The 16,244-nt window shown below is 53.1% G+C and overlaps 2 protein-coding genes across 2 annotated transcripts; both read left to right on the forward strand.

Annotated features, from left to right (window-relative positions):
- Positions 1-456: 456 nt before the first annotated feature.
- Positions 457-1,081, forward strand: npffl (neuropeptide FF-amide peptide precursor like). The gene is made up of 3 exons (XM_086148825.1): positions 457-658; positions 737-840; positions 921-1,081. The coding sequence occupies exons 1-3, from the start codon at positions 521-523 to the stop codon at positions 1,039-1,041; spliced, it is 363 nt and encodes a 120-aa protein (XP_086004951.1). The 5' UTR covers positions 457-520; the 3' UTR covers positions 1,042-1,081.
- A 4,402-nt stretch (positions 1,082-5,483) lies between these two features.
- On the forward strand, positions 5,484-15,817 carry LOC147232685 (uncharacterized). Its single transcript, XM_086149678.1, has 7 exons — positions 5,484-5,840; positions 10,799-10,859; positions 13,352-13,389; positions 13,476-13,539; positions 14,116-14,301; positions 14,417-14,542; positions 14,879-15,817. The coding sequence occupies exons 1-7, from the start codon at positions 5,760-5,762 to the stop codon at positions 14,938-14,940; spliced, it is 618 nt and encodes a 205-aa protein (XP_086005804.1). The 5' UTR covers positions 5,484-5,759; the 3' UTR covers positions 14,941-15,817.
- Positions 15,818-16,244: the final 427 nt, after the last annotated feature.

Below are 16,244 nucleotides of genomic sequence, written 5' to 3' on the forward strand. Positions count from 1 at the left end.
TCCTCATTTTGTTTTTATTATTATGATCCTCTGCTGGACTTAATCGTTGGAACTATTAACCTGTGGGAATCGCTCTGGGAATCATCCTGCGTCCGACGTCCGATGGATGGACACGCCTCGTCTCCGGGGGACGTTCCCCGCGTCACGCCCCCGGTTCCCCCGTAGGTTCTCTCGCCGGCGGACGCCAGGGACCGGCGTGCCGCCGTCCATTTGCGGGGATTTATCTGCTTAATAACCAGGAGTGCTCAGCCGGCGCGCCTTGAGGGCCCCGTAATGGCCGCCTCGTGCCCTCCGTCACCGCTAATACCCTGGTCCTGCTAAATGGGCAGCGTCCTCCCCCGTCCCCGCGGTGCAGCAGCGTCTTCACCTCCCTGCTCTCCTGGGGTCATCCAGGAAGTCACGGCGAGGCGTATAAAAGGCGCCGTGGCGGACGCTCCCTCTGCAGAAGACGCCCGACCGGGTCACATCCACCATCGCTTCGCCGGAAACTCGCCTCCTTCTGCGAACCTCCTCCGCCTCCATGGACTCGACATCGGCGGCGACCCTCCTGGTGCTGCTGCTGGCGCTCGCCGGCGTCGGCCAGGCTCTCCACGCCGAAGGCGGCCAGGAGGAAGACAGCATGGAGGAGAACATGGACGATCACCAGCTTGGGACGATGGTAAGACCGCCGACTCCTGCACCTTCACCCTCCCTTTCCCCTCCAACGCCATGTGTGTGTGTGTGTGTGACATCCCAGGAGGTCTTGGACGGCGGCGACCGTTTGCTGGCCTCGCTCCTCAGAGCCCTTCTGCTCGGGTCCCGCCGAGAAGCCAGGAACTCGGTGCTCCACCAGCCGCAGAGGTTCGGCCTCCTCCCGCAGTCGCGCTCCGCCGTCATCGCCGTGGCGATTCGTGACCTTTCCGTCTCCTCCCGACCCGCAGGTTCGGACGCGGCTCCAGAAGCCAGGTGGTCTCGGAGGACCAGATGAGCTCCCCGGACTGGGAGGCGGCACCCGGGCAGATCTGGAGCATGGCCGTCCCGCAGAGGTTCGGCAAGAAGTAGCCCCTTTTTATTTCCACTCGACTTACGATGATGATAAGAATGTGAATAAAGATCTGTAAAGATGGAGTCGGCTCCCCGCGGCTGTGTTTCACACCGGCTTCCTCTGCAGATGTTGTGGAGGGAGATGTTATATTATTGTCATTGTCATCACCTCTGGACCAATCACAGCTGGCATAGGCTCTGCCCCCTCACGACCCCGGGTGCGGGAGAAGCCCGGTCGATCGTGATAACCATGGAAACAGGTCTCTGCAGCAGTGTGGGTGAAATGTCGCCCTCCGCTGGCCGTGAGCCGCCATTACGCCGACTTTTTGCGTGCAAATTTTTGCAAAATTCGCTTCAGGGATTTGCAAAAATGAAAGCATGTCATTAAATATGAGTGAATGCGGCGGCTCTGCATCTCGGGTCATATTCTCCAGCGCTTGGCTCGGAGGCCGGTGGGTTCTGGCGGGGTCTGAGGGGCCACCTGGGGAGGAAGCGGTGTGCCGCGGGCCCCGACACTAATTAAAACGTAGTAACGTGCAATTACACCCCCATGCTCGCGGCTTCCGCGCCACCAATTACCGGGAGGGCAGGCGTGTCGGCCCTCTCGGGAAGGAGCTTCGTTCCTCTTCATCGGGAGCCCGGCTGATTGAAGGGAGAGTCGCCACGGCGATCGATTCGTATTGTTTCGAATGTTAGCGGCGGGTTGCATCTCTACCACCGACCCATCCGATGATCGCTGATGTTCCAGGTCGATGCTCAGGAGGAAGTGGGACCTCCACCTACCTGGATCCCACCTCCTCTTCGTCCAATTAATAATATTTTCAAGGGAAACCTTCACTCTGATCTCCTTAATCCGCTGGAACGGCGGAGCAGATGCGGGCCAAGGATGGATCCCTGGGGGACCTCTTGTGTATTTGGCTGCAGCTGAGGCAACCTAACTTGGGAATTGCATCCCCCCCTTTGGCACGAAGGAGAGGAATCCAGAACCCCCCCGCCCCTATCTTGATGGACTCCCCCACATCTGGTCCATTTGGTGCAGTCCAGTCGCCCTCTTTGATCATGGCCATTAGCCGCTACTTTTTTTGAACGCCGTGGCTTAAATAATGATGCTAACTGCTAATTTATGGATTTTAAGGGCTAACTAGCCTGACGCCACTAAATATTAAGCTTTATATCGGACCGATTTGAGAAACTTTAGCGGTTTGAAGACGAAGATAGCAATCAATGGGTTTTGATCGCTAGGCTACTCTATTTTTTCCTTTTTTAGCCAGACATGCTGCAGACACTGTTCAGAAAAAAAACATTTACAGTATGTATTTCATTCAAAATCTCCACTCAGGCATGCTCAATAGTACGAAAATCATGGTACATCTATTATAGACCTACTAAATGACAGAGTAGTTTAAGGTTGGCGATGATGCCGGCGCGTGAGGCAAATTCCATGAAAAACGATGAGCTCCTGATCAACTCGTGATTCCCGACCGATTACGGTGGAGCTGCCGAGCAGAAGGTCACGGGCGCCTCCTCGGCTAACAGCCGCCCGCTAACCCTCTTCCCGAACATCTGTACATCTATTATGGAGCAGAGAGGAGGGGTTCATGACCTCCACCCTGATGAACACATTCAATACCCGCGTGCGCCGCCATGTTATGATACTAGCAATAAATATGACGCGAGAAGACGCGAGCAGAAGCTCATCTGAATTTTATGAGTCGGCGAGGCCGAACAACTGTGCGGCCGTCACCGCCGACACAAAGCTGGTTTTGTGGACCTTCTGAGCTCATCCTCCTCCGTCCGACGCTTCTTGACCTTTGCCCCCCCCACTCCCACCCCACGCCATTAGCGGGAGGTCACACACTACGCGTTCTGGCCGAGGCGAAGTGCAATCTGTCACCTCTTTGATGGTCGTGTGTGTGTGTGTGTGTGTGTGTGTGTGTGTGTGTGTGTGCGTTCGCCCTTTTTTTTGTTTTTTTGAAGATCCCATTCACTGGGCGCGACATCTGATGTGTAACAACACTAATGTAAACGTTGAAGCGACAACATGAAATTTTGCCACTCATGCTCATGAATTTGGGCACGCCTGCGAGGTAATTGGTGGGGTAAACGGAGGCAGCTGCGCTCTGAGATGGTACGATGGCGGCAGCAGTGGTGACGGGGGGGGAGGGGGGGGGGATTGCTTCCTAGCACTTATTAAGACCGGTGGATTTTCCTTTCCCCATTTGCTCAAACTATTGAGTGCAGGTGGACGAGCAGACCAGCAAATCATACGTGGCTAATGTCAATTAGCGGCTAATATTAGCATCTAAATTTTCCACTCCGGGCTCTGTGCTCGTTAAAAGGCGACCTCCAGGGGTCGTAAAGGACAAAATATAGGCGTGTCGGCCGTGACGACCCCGTGGCCTTTTCATAAAGCCCGTCCCTGCTCGGGTAATGGAGACATAATTCCGGTGAGAGGAAGGACCCCCTCCTCCTCTTCCTACCTCCCTCACCAAACAGGAGGGCGACTTTCAAGGCGGCGCTAATTTGAATGGATTTCCTGGAGAAAACCGAAGCCGGAGCTTTGCCGTTTACTCAGCTGGTGGAACTAAGAAGCGTCCCAGAAGTCCATACGTCCATACGCAGGAGAAAGCCGGTGAAAATCATTCACCCCCTCATTCACACGTCATACGAAGACATAGAAGAAGATGTGTGGAAGATCACGGTGTGCAGAACACTAGCCTGGGTAGCAAATTGGCACCTTCAGCCTGAAAACTCATATCCCTAAAACCCCGCCTTCCTTGCAAATCTCACGATGATGCTCCTGCTTCTTGTGGAGCCGTGGAAGGCTACAGGCTACAGGCTACAGGCTATGGACTGCAAGCTACGGGCTACAGGCTACGGGCTACAGGCTATACGCTAACAGGCAGTATGCTGCAGTGGCAATGCTCTTATTTTGTGGGTTTTCGAAAAACAAAATGGCAGGTTACATTCTTGCGTGGAGCGCCGCGCTCAGTCAGGACGTTCACCGGCCAATTCAGCGATGGCTCTCTTGGAACATCACCGGAGCAGGTGCTGGAAAAAAGTACCAGGTACCAGGTGATGTCCTTGATGGACACTCCAAGTAGAAGGACCCTGTCCAGTGGAGTCTACGGAGAAGCACCATTGATGCACCTAGGCTTCCAGGCTAACATCAACAAAGATTGACATTAAAAATCATGACAACAACCGTTGCCCCCTCAAACACACACACACTCACACCCACCCACCCACCCACCCACCCACACACACACACACACACACACACACACACACACTGAATGACAATTATGAGCTCAGCTGTGCCACCTCTGTATCCAATCACTGCTCATTTGACTCACATGTGAGACCTGGACTGAATCTGAGAGGTGACCAGGAGGAGCAGGAGCTGCAGAAGCTCTGCATGGCTGACAAAAGCCTCGCTGTATCTCCACCTCAGCAGATGGTGTCTTGTGGAACATGGGGTAGGTGTTTTGTCCACCGCCATGTTTGTAGTCAGGACTGACCCGGCAAGAGGTCGACTTCACTAGACGCCAGAATGTTGTTCTAGATATGGGGTTGTGTCTGCTAGCAAGCTGGTGGCTCAGTTGGTGGAGCAGCCAATCTAAGGTTGGTGGTCCAATTTCCCTACTGTCTGCATGCCAAAGTGACTCAGGGCAAAGGACTGACCCCCATACTTGCTCCCATGGTTAGAATCTTGCGTGGCAGCTCTGCCACCGTTGGTGCACGAATATGTGAGACACTGGGTGGGGGTAACAGCATAAAGCGCTAGCATAAATTGTTGTCACTGCTACACAGCAAGAAGATCCCCAGTCAGATGCCCATAGGGGGGGTTCTGTGTGGAGTCTCCATGTTCTCCATGTGTCAGCGTGGGGCTCCCCTGGGTTTCTCCCACACTCCAACCATGAACAGGAGGGTCACTGGAGTTGATACTTGTATGCTTGTGTGCTACCGGTGAATGCTTGAACGGCAGCACTGCTGCCCTGCAGGGTGCAGAACCATTCAACGGGGAGCAACCTTGGGAGCGTCATTGTCTTGCCAGCGGACACTCGGCATGCAGGAGGAGCTAGGAATCCAAGCACCAACCACCGCATGGGAAACAATTCAGGTCAACGAGGAGTGCAAGAGCACAAGATCGGAGGATCCCAGAAGCTTCTCGAGATGCGCTATTTCATTGCTTCCAGAGGTAACATCTTAGCTGTCGCTTGGAGGCGATCTCAGAGGGTACTATCTTCCAAGCAAGAGGAGGAGGTGGGATGGAGAGAGAGGGAGAGAGAGAGAGAGAGGGGGATTTGTCTGCAGCCGACCAACCGCTGAGCTCAGGCAAAGAGAGATACTGTGGGGGCGGGGCTTGTCGTGAAGGGGAGTCGGGCTCGGCCTATGGTGTCGTTGGAGAGGCGTTCCCATCCTCGGAACGTCCTTGTCTCGGCGCCGAGAGCCGGGAGAGACGGCAGGTGGGGGGGCTGAGGGAAGAACAGAGGCTGGCAGGTGCTGAAGGAGAGAGAGGGGGGAAGACGAGGAAGAGGAGCGGATGTTCGGTTAGAGAGAAGGTGTTGAGGAACAAAACCGGGGCAAAGTGGGTTGGAAGAGACGCCTCCTGAAGTCCAGCTCCTCCTCCGTCCTCCTGGAAACCCGGAGCCACTCGTTTTTCTTTTTTTTGCCCCCCTCCTCGAGATCTTCTCCCCAGACCTTCCTCCTCTTCGCCGGTAGCAGTGGAAACCATGGAAACCGGGAGCCCCAGGAAGATCCAGTTCACCGTCCCCCTGCTTGACACCCACCTGGACCCGGAGGCGGCCGAGCAGGTGAGGGGTTTTTCGTTTCTTTATCGGGGAGGGATGGGTGCTGAGGAGCTTCTGCAGGAGAGGAGACCACGCTCTCCGGCAATCGCAGGGAACCTGTAGGTCTGATGATCAAGAATCGGGACCAAGATCTGCCGATCCTTCCTCTTGGTAGAAGATGTTTTCGAGCTAAGCCGGTGTTTCGGCGTCCTTCCACTTTGAATGAAAGGGTGAGTTGGCTGGTCTTCACCGGGCGCCCTGAAGGAGCAGGTGCATCTTCATCAGCAGAGAGCCGTGCCTCTCCAGACCATCATGAGCAGGGACGTCTGGTCTCTATGAATAGAACATGACAGGGCCATTTATATTGGATGAGCTTTTAGGAGAAGCTGCTCAAATGTTCTAGTGTCCTCAGCTCACTATGACTCAGACCCGGAGGGGGAGGAGGTCTTCCCAGGTTTCTGACGTGAGGAACACGAATGGGTTTGAGAGCCAATGAGTGAAAGTTTCTGACATCTGGATTGGATTCCCTTCCCTTGTGGGGTCTCCATTTTTCTCTACGTGGGGTTCCTCAGGGTTCTCCGGGTTCGTCCCACTGTCCAAACACAGGAGGTTCACTTGAGACCCTACATTATCCATAAATGTGGATTAGAGGATGAAGAGTTGTATGCTCCATACGATGAACGAGTGGCTACCTCAATTTGATGGGCGAATGAAACGGCTGGGTGGTCAATGAACATCAGAGACGAAGAAGACATAGAAAAGATCTGATGATCTATTCGACAAAACAATGAAGGGAAGCTCCCTGGTTTTTGCACCAGAAGGTGACCCTACCATTGCCTCCGTCCCCTCCCTGAATGTTGCCAATCACTTCTTTACTTCCTGGACACGTTGCTTCCTGGAGATTGGTTCGGACGTGGACAGAGGAGGGATGATGGAGAATCCTGAGGAGGTCTTGAGGACAACCAGAGACAAGGTTTGAGAATGGAGGGCAAGAGGAAGGGAAGGTAGTTGTGTGAAAGAAGAGAATGCAGAGGAGACGGTCAGATGTTTGGTGTGGAGACCTCTGAAGGGAGAGGAAGAGGTTTTTATGTACTTACTGTTTTCCATGATGCACTACGTTTTGCTCTGCCCCTGCTTTTTGGGGCCAAACACAGTCCGTTTGCTCAGACAAACCGCACCGGAGTTTGATCGGGACCAACTCGGAGTTTGTCTCTTGATCAGTAAGGGAGTTCAGTTGAGCTCCCTGACCGGACTGAACCATCGCGGAAAGCCCCGGGGTTCGTTTTGGACGGCACAAGATTCTGCCAGCATCAGACACTGGGCTTTGACGGTCCTGAAATAAAAGACCTAAATCCACAAAGTCCCTTCCGAACCTGAACCTCGACAAAACGCCAGTTTTGCTCTTCATTTATTCTAATTCAAGCCGCTAAGGAGCTGGTGTGATTCCACTTGGTGCTATTTTTCTCATTAATGAATGTCCCCCACAGAGACGGTAGCACTGGTTTTAAATAAACAAGTAGAAAGTGTGTGTGTGTGTGAATATCACATCGGGGGGGCTTCGCCCACGGTTCAATAATCCGTGCAACCTGACACCTCCCAGCGTGGCGAATCAGTATCCGTGGAGAGATGGAGCAGGGGTTGGGGGGGGTTGACCCTCGCAACCCAAGCACATCCTCTTATCTACAATGTGCTTACTTCAGAACCCACTGGGTTTGAAAAGCACATCGTGGCTCAGAACCAGGTCTTTCCTGGCACAGGAAGTGAGGTTTGGGTATATGTGATGGTACACATAGTCTTATTCTGATAGAATCCCCTGGGATTCTATCAAAGTCCACACCGAGTACCCACAGAGGCGTCGTTTATTTTGGCCTCACCACAGAACCCACAACTTCCTGTCCAGAGGAGGAGACAAGTCCATGAAGCCAACTCCACCTCTGCGGAGCAGCCTGCAGGCCACCGTAGTATCCCTTCACTGAACTGCAACTGCAAGACTACTTTTGGACCTTGAACATGTGCAGCTGTACATTCTTGAACACATTTAATTTGTTTGCTGGCTGGGCTGTGGCAGGCTTGTCCCAACTGTAGCCTAAAGTCCTGACATAATAATAATAATACGTGGGATTTTTATAGCGCTTTTCATGACACTCAAAGACGCTTCACAAGTAAAAAACAGAAGGAACAGAACATACACAGAATTATTGGGAAGAAGTCCATAATTGCAGAGTGTGGCGATGAGCGCCAGTCCAGGGACAAGCTGGAGGAGCTTCGCCGGTGTGCAGCTGAGTGTCGTGCTGCTGTGAGGAGGCAAGTGTTGGAGCTGGATGTCGGAGATGGATTTTTGGGTGGAGGGAGAGATGATGGAGCAGGAGGAGCAAGAAGATTTCGGCCGATGGAAATGCCGTCTTGCTAGGCGCCATCGGGATCCGGGGTTTCGAGAGGCTAGCTAGCCAGCCAGCCTGCTTAGGTCGGCAAGCTAGTTTGGTAGCTTGCTGGAGATTGTCCAGGTGAGCCTTTGTCTTTGATTTGGTTGGTTGACGGCTTACATGTCAGTAAGCCATCAAGCTACAAGCTAGTACACTGATGTACACAAGGTACTTGTTTGGAAATAATTGGGACTTCTTGTTCTTTGCACCGAGCGGAGATATAAAGGTACGTGAAAGGGTGAGATTCTAGATTCGGCGCCGGCTGGGCTCCCAGCCTTCGCGTCATGACAAGGATACTGAATCAATGAGTGGAATCGTCATCGGGAGTCACCCCGGGTGGGCTTTTTTGGTGGACGGGCAGGAGGCGGCCGGGACAGTGGTGGAAAATCAGACGTAGCCTAAGGACTGAAGTGACCGAGAAGCAGAAGTTAGTGATCTTGGTTCTGAAGATCACGTGACCACCAGCAAAAAAAAAAAGGAAAAAAGTAAAAACGCCTCTGCCAAACCCGTGACAAGGCTTTCTGAAGTTCTCTTTAACCTCTATTTCTGCGGCGTGATTTAATGTAGATGGACTCAGTGCTGACACACACACACTTTCACGCTGAAGGTCGTGAAGCAGCTCCGATGGAGACTCCGGGCCAAAGCGGAGTTTAAAAAGGCAGATCGAAGCGGGGAGAGGAAATCTTCAGACGACTCGGCCTCCTCCTCTGAGTTTCATTTCACGCTCAAAGCGCGAGGTTGGTCTTCTCTCGGAGGAGAACCTCTGCAGGGGCGTCGTAGATGTTCTTCTGATTCAGACAAGAGTTTATTTTGACGACCGCTCGCACACGGCGGGGTTTACGCTGCAGCTTCGAGGGAATTCAGTCCACTTCCCACGTGAAGACCAGAATACCGAGTGTGCTCAGTTTCTTTTTTCTTTTTTTTTAACATTTTCCCACCCACCAACCCCTTTGAAGGCCCTCTTTGTTCGCCAGTGAGGCGGGTGACGGGCTGGGTTCTGAGGAGCGAGCCCGTCCAATGAGCGGCGGGATCGGGGCGCGAGCCAAAGGACCGCTTGCTGAGAGGAATGACAACTACTCTGGGCGTGATCACATCCTCCCAGGGAGGGGGGGGTCCTGGCCCGACAGCGCAGGAATCAAATTCAGCCGTACTTCGACTTCCGAGGGCATCGATATCCGAGTTTTCACAGATTTGAGCCGTCGCTCGGTGGATTCTTGTTGTCGGTGAGAGCCGGCGATGGAGAGCGTTGTCTGTGAGAAACCAGGAGGCACTTACAGGGATTTGGTACGGCGGACGGCGAGAACGTAAGAGTAATTCAAAGTCGGTCGGGGACGGTTTGATGGTTTTAGAAAGAGGAGTGGCTTCACCCTCTCCAAAAATGGTGTTTACACTTAAAGTGTAGCCCTTAGCAACAAATTGAAGCATCAAGTGTGGAACCAGCAAGTTAAGGATTTCAACGGGGAAATGTAATTTCATATGCGAGCGAGTTGAGTTACAAGATTGGTCACTGAACCAGTTAGACTCACAAGTCAAGGTATGATCGTATCAGCGGCTGCATCCATGCTCTCCAGCTTCTCCTGGTCGCGGGTTAATGGAAGACTCTAAATTGTCCCCAGTCGTGAACGGTTGGACACGTCCATATGTGAACCCTCTGATTGACAGCTGACCTCCTCCGGGTTAAGCCCCGCCTCTCAGCGCGAGGGATCGGCTTCAAGTTGATAGAAGTTAATCGACACGGCCTGCAGTTTGGAACGGACTTCAGTGACTTCTCTTCTGGGTGGAGGCGGAGAAGCCTGGTCCGGGTCGAGGATGATAATCTTCTGATCCGGTCTCAAAAGCAGCCCTTGATTAATTGCAACCCAGTTTTAAAAGCTCCGTGGCAACACGCTGCCGCCTGGCTGACATCCAGTGCTCTGAATTTCAGCACAAAAGACGAAACGTCTAATCTTCCGCAGTTCCGTTGGTCATTAAGCTAACCTGTTAGCTTTTCTCGACCTGGAGTTTGGTAGTTGTAGTTCCTCTATTGTCACGCCGGTCCAGACGTGAATGAGATCCAGTGTGAACCCCGCAAACGGCCCGATGACTGCTTGGATAGTTTCTGGGCCACCTGTGAGCTGGGCCGCGGGGTTCCCGACACTTCACCGTAACTTCTGTCCACCTTGGTGTCGGGCTAACGCCTAGCAGCAGGGAGTGGCGCCACTCCTTACCTTATATTTATCGATTGTCTGCACAGATCGAGGGAGGGGCCTAGGGTACGTCCAGACCTCGTATGCTCCAGTTGGCTTCCACCCACTCAGCATCTTCCAGCAGCGCCACCTCATGAACCACGTTAAGACCTTCATAGGGAGCGCTCTGGGATGTCCCATCTCGCCCGGGCAATAACAGTGCCGTTACAGAGGGAAGCAGGCCGGGTAATGAGAACGGGTTTAAATTAAGTGCACCGCTCAGGGCTTTTTAATTCCCCGGCCCACCAGGGACTCGGTCGAAGTGAAATCCCTGGGAAAAGTGCTTTGCCGTCATGCTGTGTGAGATGGGCTGAAACTGTTCTACTCTTTCCAGATCAGGAGACGCCGACCCACGCCAGCTACTCTGGTGGCATCCAGTGACCAGTCGTCGCCCGGTAAGCCATTTTCGTACTGACGCCTGCAGAGAGGGTTGGTTTCTGCATCATGTTGACTTCGATCATCCTTATTTCTCCGGGAACCGGACGGGAAGGATCGTCGGTCGACTCTACGTCGACCCGAGGAGTTGCAAAACAGGAAAGTGGAGGTGTTTGCAAATCGGGAGGCGTACCAGGGTGCAGGGAGTGGGCGCCGCCACACGATACAAGCAAACAAACATCGAGCTGGTATTGAACTTCCTCCCGCAAAGCCGCCCCCCCGGCGCACCATCATCCAGCCTCCGGCTCTGCAGGCATGCAGCAGTGATATCCAGGCACTCAGAAGTAGCAGTGGTGGAAAGAAGATGCAAAACTGTACAATTTGGAACTCAAGATGCAAAGTTTTGCATTTCAGCCAGGGGTAGTTGGCGGGGAGTGCCGGGTGAAGAAACAATTTCAAAATGAAAGCAGGGGAAAATTATATTCTGGAGCTTTCGGAGAACTCATCTGCTGGGATGACCTTGACATTCAAACCTCCTGCTCTCCTCACCACAATCTTTGAAACCTCTTTTAAAGAAAAATTCTTATCTGGGATGATAGGTACGGTGGGACTCAGAACAGACTCGGGGCGACAAACGTAACTGCGTCAAGCAATGTGGACATCTAACAGTCCGATGCCTAGAGTAGCATCTTTTCTGCCTGAGAAGGCACCAGATGGCTAACACTCCGCCGGCTGTGGCTGCAGGTGCTAACACACAGCTAAGGTGGCTAACAACACACAGCTAACGGCTGCGCAGCTGAGCTTAGCCCCTCTCTCCCCTGGGAACAATGGAGTCTCCTAATGCTTGCGATTGGCCCGCTAATTTTAGCCTGCTAGCATTACGGTACCTCTGTTTAAACAGTTTGCCTGCATGCTATCCATTTAGCAACTCAGAGGTGGATTCCAGGGAACCGCCGCGCAGAAAATAGGTAGGTCCATCCTCGATTATGGCACTTAGCAAATGAGACCTTTCGACGTCCTCCCTCCCGCCAAGATAAACCACCACCTGGGCTTTTGTGCAGATCTTGGCACAGACAGACTCTCCTCTTGGCTCTGATCAGGATCAAGAGGACCTTCTGCCCTCATGAGGGAACTCCTAATAAGTGCACCTTTAAGCTGGAAGCAATAGTTGGCTCCAAAGTTAGGAGGTAGACGTCTGCCGCAGAAATGGAAGAGACAATTTGGTCAACACCAACGGGGTGGAGGGCTGATGTCAAATCAGACGGTGGAGACGGGGGGATGGGGAGAAGCAAGACGTTGAAGGAAAAGGGGGGGGTCTCGCTGAGATGATACAGTTACAGCGTGCCCCACATCAGACGGGGATCTGCATTATTTAACACCCTGCAGATTGCTCTGCCCCGTGCACTTAGAACCCCGAAAAGACATGCCAGGAGCAGCCATCGGCTCACGTTCAGGGCTGGCGAGGCGCGCAAAAACAAGCCGCCGCATCTGGGCGGAGACAAAAAGACAGGACGCGACCAAACAACCGCGAAATGCGTCCGTCAAATCGGACTCTTCGCACTTTCTTGCGCTCCGGTCTGCCGGCTCTGGTGCGGTACATTTTCACTCGGGAGTTGGAAACATCTAAATAGCAAGACAAAAAAAACTAAAAGGGAGGAAGGACCCGCCCCTTTTCCTGCGTCTGATTGGTCCAGAGGGGCTTTGGGGATTCACTCTGACTCCAAGCTGCGTTTGGGGACTTGAAACCGAACCAGGAAGGGAAGCTGATAAAGAAATGCAATGATTTCCAGCAGCCGGGGCGCATGCTTTTCACTACGAGTAATGTATGCACGTGCTCTATGGCGTGCACGTGCACACACGCACACACACACACACACATGCGCACACACACATACACACGCACACAAAAACCCGTGCAGAGCGTTTGCCAGTGCCTAGGGATGCATAGGTTGCCAAGCAACAAGGTGGTGTCCTAGAAAAAAAAAAGGCTGAGAACGTGCCGGTTGCATGTTCAACATACAATATTGATCCCATTTATTGGTTGACGGATGATCTTTGCTATTTCTATCCCTTTCTTACGCCATTGGGTCATATTTCACCCATCAACCAATTGGGGAGTCACGGGATCTCGATGTGTGCTGTTTCCGTCATCCTACTGAGCAAACAGCCACCCGGTTGGTTACCTCGTAGCGGCTGTTTTAATAATCCAGTCCAAAATGTAGCAATAACCTCTCAAGGTCACACGGGAGGCGGAGTTTAACCTGGACGGGTCGGCTTTCAACCGGAGGGTCCACATCGCTGACCCTTAACCAGGTGTCTTCACTGCACTGCCTAGAAGAGAAGTAACCGGGAGTCTTACCGGCTGTGTTTGTACTGGAGAACATGGAGAGAACTCAGGCAGGAGAACATGTCCTAGAAGTCATCTCGCATGCACCCAGGACATTTGTGTCGTTTTAATTCTTCAAACATGGCCGCCCTTATTTGCTAACCACCTCGTTTGTCTCTGTGGCAGAAATCGACGAGGATCGTCTCCCCAACCAGCTCTACAAGGTAACTGAGCTTCAGCGCCAAGGAACCCCAATTTGCCGGAACCTCGCAGGTATGATTGTCACCCGGATCCATGTCCGTGTCCGCAGGCGGCTCTGCTGAACTCACCGAGGCAGCGGCGGAAAGGGCAGAAGGGAACGCCCACGATGAAAGGTACCGTCTCGGTCGTCGTCCAGGGGCGCCTCAGCTAGCTCATAGCTTCTCCATGATACAGGACTCGACCGGATTGGGTTCTTTGGGCCTTTCTATCAGGGATCATACCTTGCTCCAGTGAGGCCAAAGCCGAGACGTGATGTCAACAAACCGGGACTGGGAATGCGCGCCGTGAATCAAACCATTTTTTTGCAATCGCCCCACAAGAGCGGCAAAAGTTAGCATGGCTGCAGCCCCGTCTGGCTGCTTGTAGCCTCTTCTAGCTCACCTCTGGACTCAGAGCCGTCTACCAACGCCTCTGCGTGTCGTCTGTAAGGTTTTGGCGCTGCGACGTTTCCGCCAACACCGAGGAGAAGCCATAACGTGATGGGACACCACCCAGCAGGAACTGTGTCGTGGAAAAGCGCCGTTAGCGACAGCTGTGATGAATCCCTTTCCTTGTGGAACCCCGGCGCTTGGGAAGATGAATGTACCTTTAGCCCATTCACACCCGCTGCTCGTCACGTCTGCTCCTTCCCTTCATCTCAGCGAGATCTCCATTGAAGTTCTCTCTGCTTCCCCTGTTTGATTGGCCAGAGTTGCAGTTCCTCGTGGACCACCACCTGTACAGGCAGCAACAAGGAGCCGGGGGTGACGAGTGCTCCTCGGAGAGCTGCCTGTCGGACCGGCCCAGCCCGGACTCCGGCCCTGTGGGGGAGGAGCTCCCGCACGACGACGAGGCCACGGCAGAGGCCTTCGAGAAGCTTCGCTGCCAAATGGAAGGTACGTTTGGGATCCACGTGTCATACCTTCTCTCAAAAATGCTCTTTGGTCATTTTGGTATCGAGGTAAAACTGCCCCTGGAGGGGATCACATGAAGCTTCTCTTCCTCCACTAGAGTTCTCCAGGGAGAGCCAGTTGGAAGCCGCCGGGGGACTGGAACGTCCCGACTCCCAGGGCACAGAAGAACTTTCCGGCGCTGACGTAGCAGAGCCTCCATCACAACACAACAACGCACAAGCTGGTAAATAGTGGTGTGGTCATACATTTGTGAGGTCATTCAGGGGAGCAGAAGACAAAGTACCAACAAAAAGTGTCTGTTCCATTTTGAAAGTGCAAAGTACTTCCACTGTCCTTCACTGATCTCTTCGAGTCACGTCGCTGTGCGGAGCGTGGCGGCGGCGGCGGTGGTGGTGGTGGTGGGGGTTTGACGCCACCGCCTGCCGTCCAATAACCTTCTGGCAGACAGTGAAGGAGAATCGTAACCAGCCGGCGACTTGGGTCCGAAATCCAACGAGGGCGAACTGGACGTCCGGTTGTCCTGTTGTGTCTGATCATCCCCTGCTCTCTCCATCTGCAGCTACGATAGCGGCGGCGTTGGGGGTGAAGACAGAGAGCAGCGGCCCGGCCGGCGAGAAATAGAGCTTGTTCCTGCACAAAGCCAGCAGCGACCTGAGATTGTGTCCGCAGATCCACCTTCTACATCTGGACCAGCACTTGTTCTTTTTGCGGCCGGGGCTCGGCGACCCGATGGAGATGTTTCTTAGGGTTTGTGTTCTTTTGCTTTTGTGTGTGTTTGTGTTAAAAGCTAAATTATCAACGGGAGTGTGGAGGCGGGGTAGTCACGACAAACGAATTCTTAAGATCGACCCCCCCCCCCCCCCCCCTCCCGCCCCTCCGTTCCTCTGAAGTGAAATGAACCTCCGTGCAGGAGCTCAGCACTTCCTTTCTTTCCAGAACACGTGATTTGGATTTGATTTCAGCTTCTTCACGGTTCCGGCCCGCAATGTAAAGCAATAACACTGATCTGCACTTCATGGAAAATTGACTGACGGAATCCAATCCCCAACTCCACCCGAAACAATTTGGTACGGCCCGCCATCTTGTTGATAAACGAAAACCAAATCTCCTCGCCTTCATCGCCCGAGTGGCAGACAATCCCTCCACGCCTTATCAACAAGCGAGCAACCCTGACGCCCCCCGACCACCTCCACCCTGGCAAGATAAAACACATGAATAAATATTAATATCATATTAATATCACGTCATATTAATTTTTCAGCCGCCGACACACACACACAAAATAAAAATGTCAGTGCGCGCATAGTAGGAGAATTACGGTAAATCTGGCTGTAGTTTCCCCTCTTCGGTGTCTCCCTGGATTCTGTGCTGTTTTACATTATTTTTATTTCCAAACTGTGTATTCGGGTTCAATTCGGGGGACGGGACGGACTTGAACTCATCGACAGTTTCATGTGTGATCATGATTCGTTTGATAATAAAAGAATTATTGATTGGTTATCGGCTTGTTTTTTTTGTTTAGTTTTTTTCCGTCGCGTGAAGGTCAAAGCTGGCGCCGGGCCATCATGCCCCCCCCCCCACACACACCCGGCCCTGACTTTGACTACGTCCTAAAAATAGGAGTCGGCGATAAATAATTCAGCCGGTTTGAGCCGGAAGCGTAAAAAGGCCATCCATTTTTCATAAACAGACCGAAATGGAGTTTTCAGTTCAAGAGATTTAGCATGAAATCCGAGGGATTTTGCAGCTTTGGGATGGAACGCCCCCCCCCCCCCCCCCCCCCCGGCCCTCCACCGCCACGCACCTGCTCTCCAAGAAGTTCGTGCACACAGTTGTGGAGGAGGGGGGGGCTTATCTGACCTCCGTGGGGGGAGCAGAGATGCAGGCGGTTGAGATTTTAAACACTCCCGCACACTGCCATCTGC

Source organism: Fistularia commersonii, chromosome 7 (genome assembly GCF_037954325.1).
Source record: "Fistularia commersonii isolate RoL2024-O1a breed Wild chromosome 7, RoL_Fcom_v1.0, whole genome shotgun sequence".
In the NCBI taxonomy this organism is placed as follows: domain Eukaryota; kingdom Metazoa; phylum Chordata; class Actinopteri; order Syngnathiformes; family Fistulariidae; genus Fistularia; species Fistularia commersonii.

Coding starts and splice junctions, on each gene's coding strand:
- npffl (XM_086148825.1), top strand. CDS start 521: ATGGACTCGACATCGGCGGCGACCCTCCTGGTGCTGCTGCTGGCGCTC. Junction 659..736: donor ATCACCAGCTTGGGACGATG/GTAAGACCGCCG, acceptor GTGACATCCCAG/GAGGTCTTGGACGGCGGCGA. Junction 841..920: donor GTGCTCCACCAGCCGCAGAG/GTTCGGCCTCCT, acceptor CCCGACCCGCAG/GTTCGGACGCGGCTCCAGAA.
- LOC147232685 (XM_086149678.1), top strand. CDS start 5,760: ATGGAAACCGGGAGCCCCAGGAAGATCCAGTTCACCGTCCCCCTGCTT. Junction 10,860..13,351: donor CAGTGACCAGTCGTCGCCCG/GTAAGCCATTTT, acceptor TCTCTGTGGCAG/AAATCGACGAGGATCGTCTC. Junction 13,390..13,475: donor TCCCCAACCAGCTCTACAAG/GTAACTGAGCTT, acceptor CCGTGTCCGCAG/GCGGCTCTGCTGAACTCACC.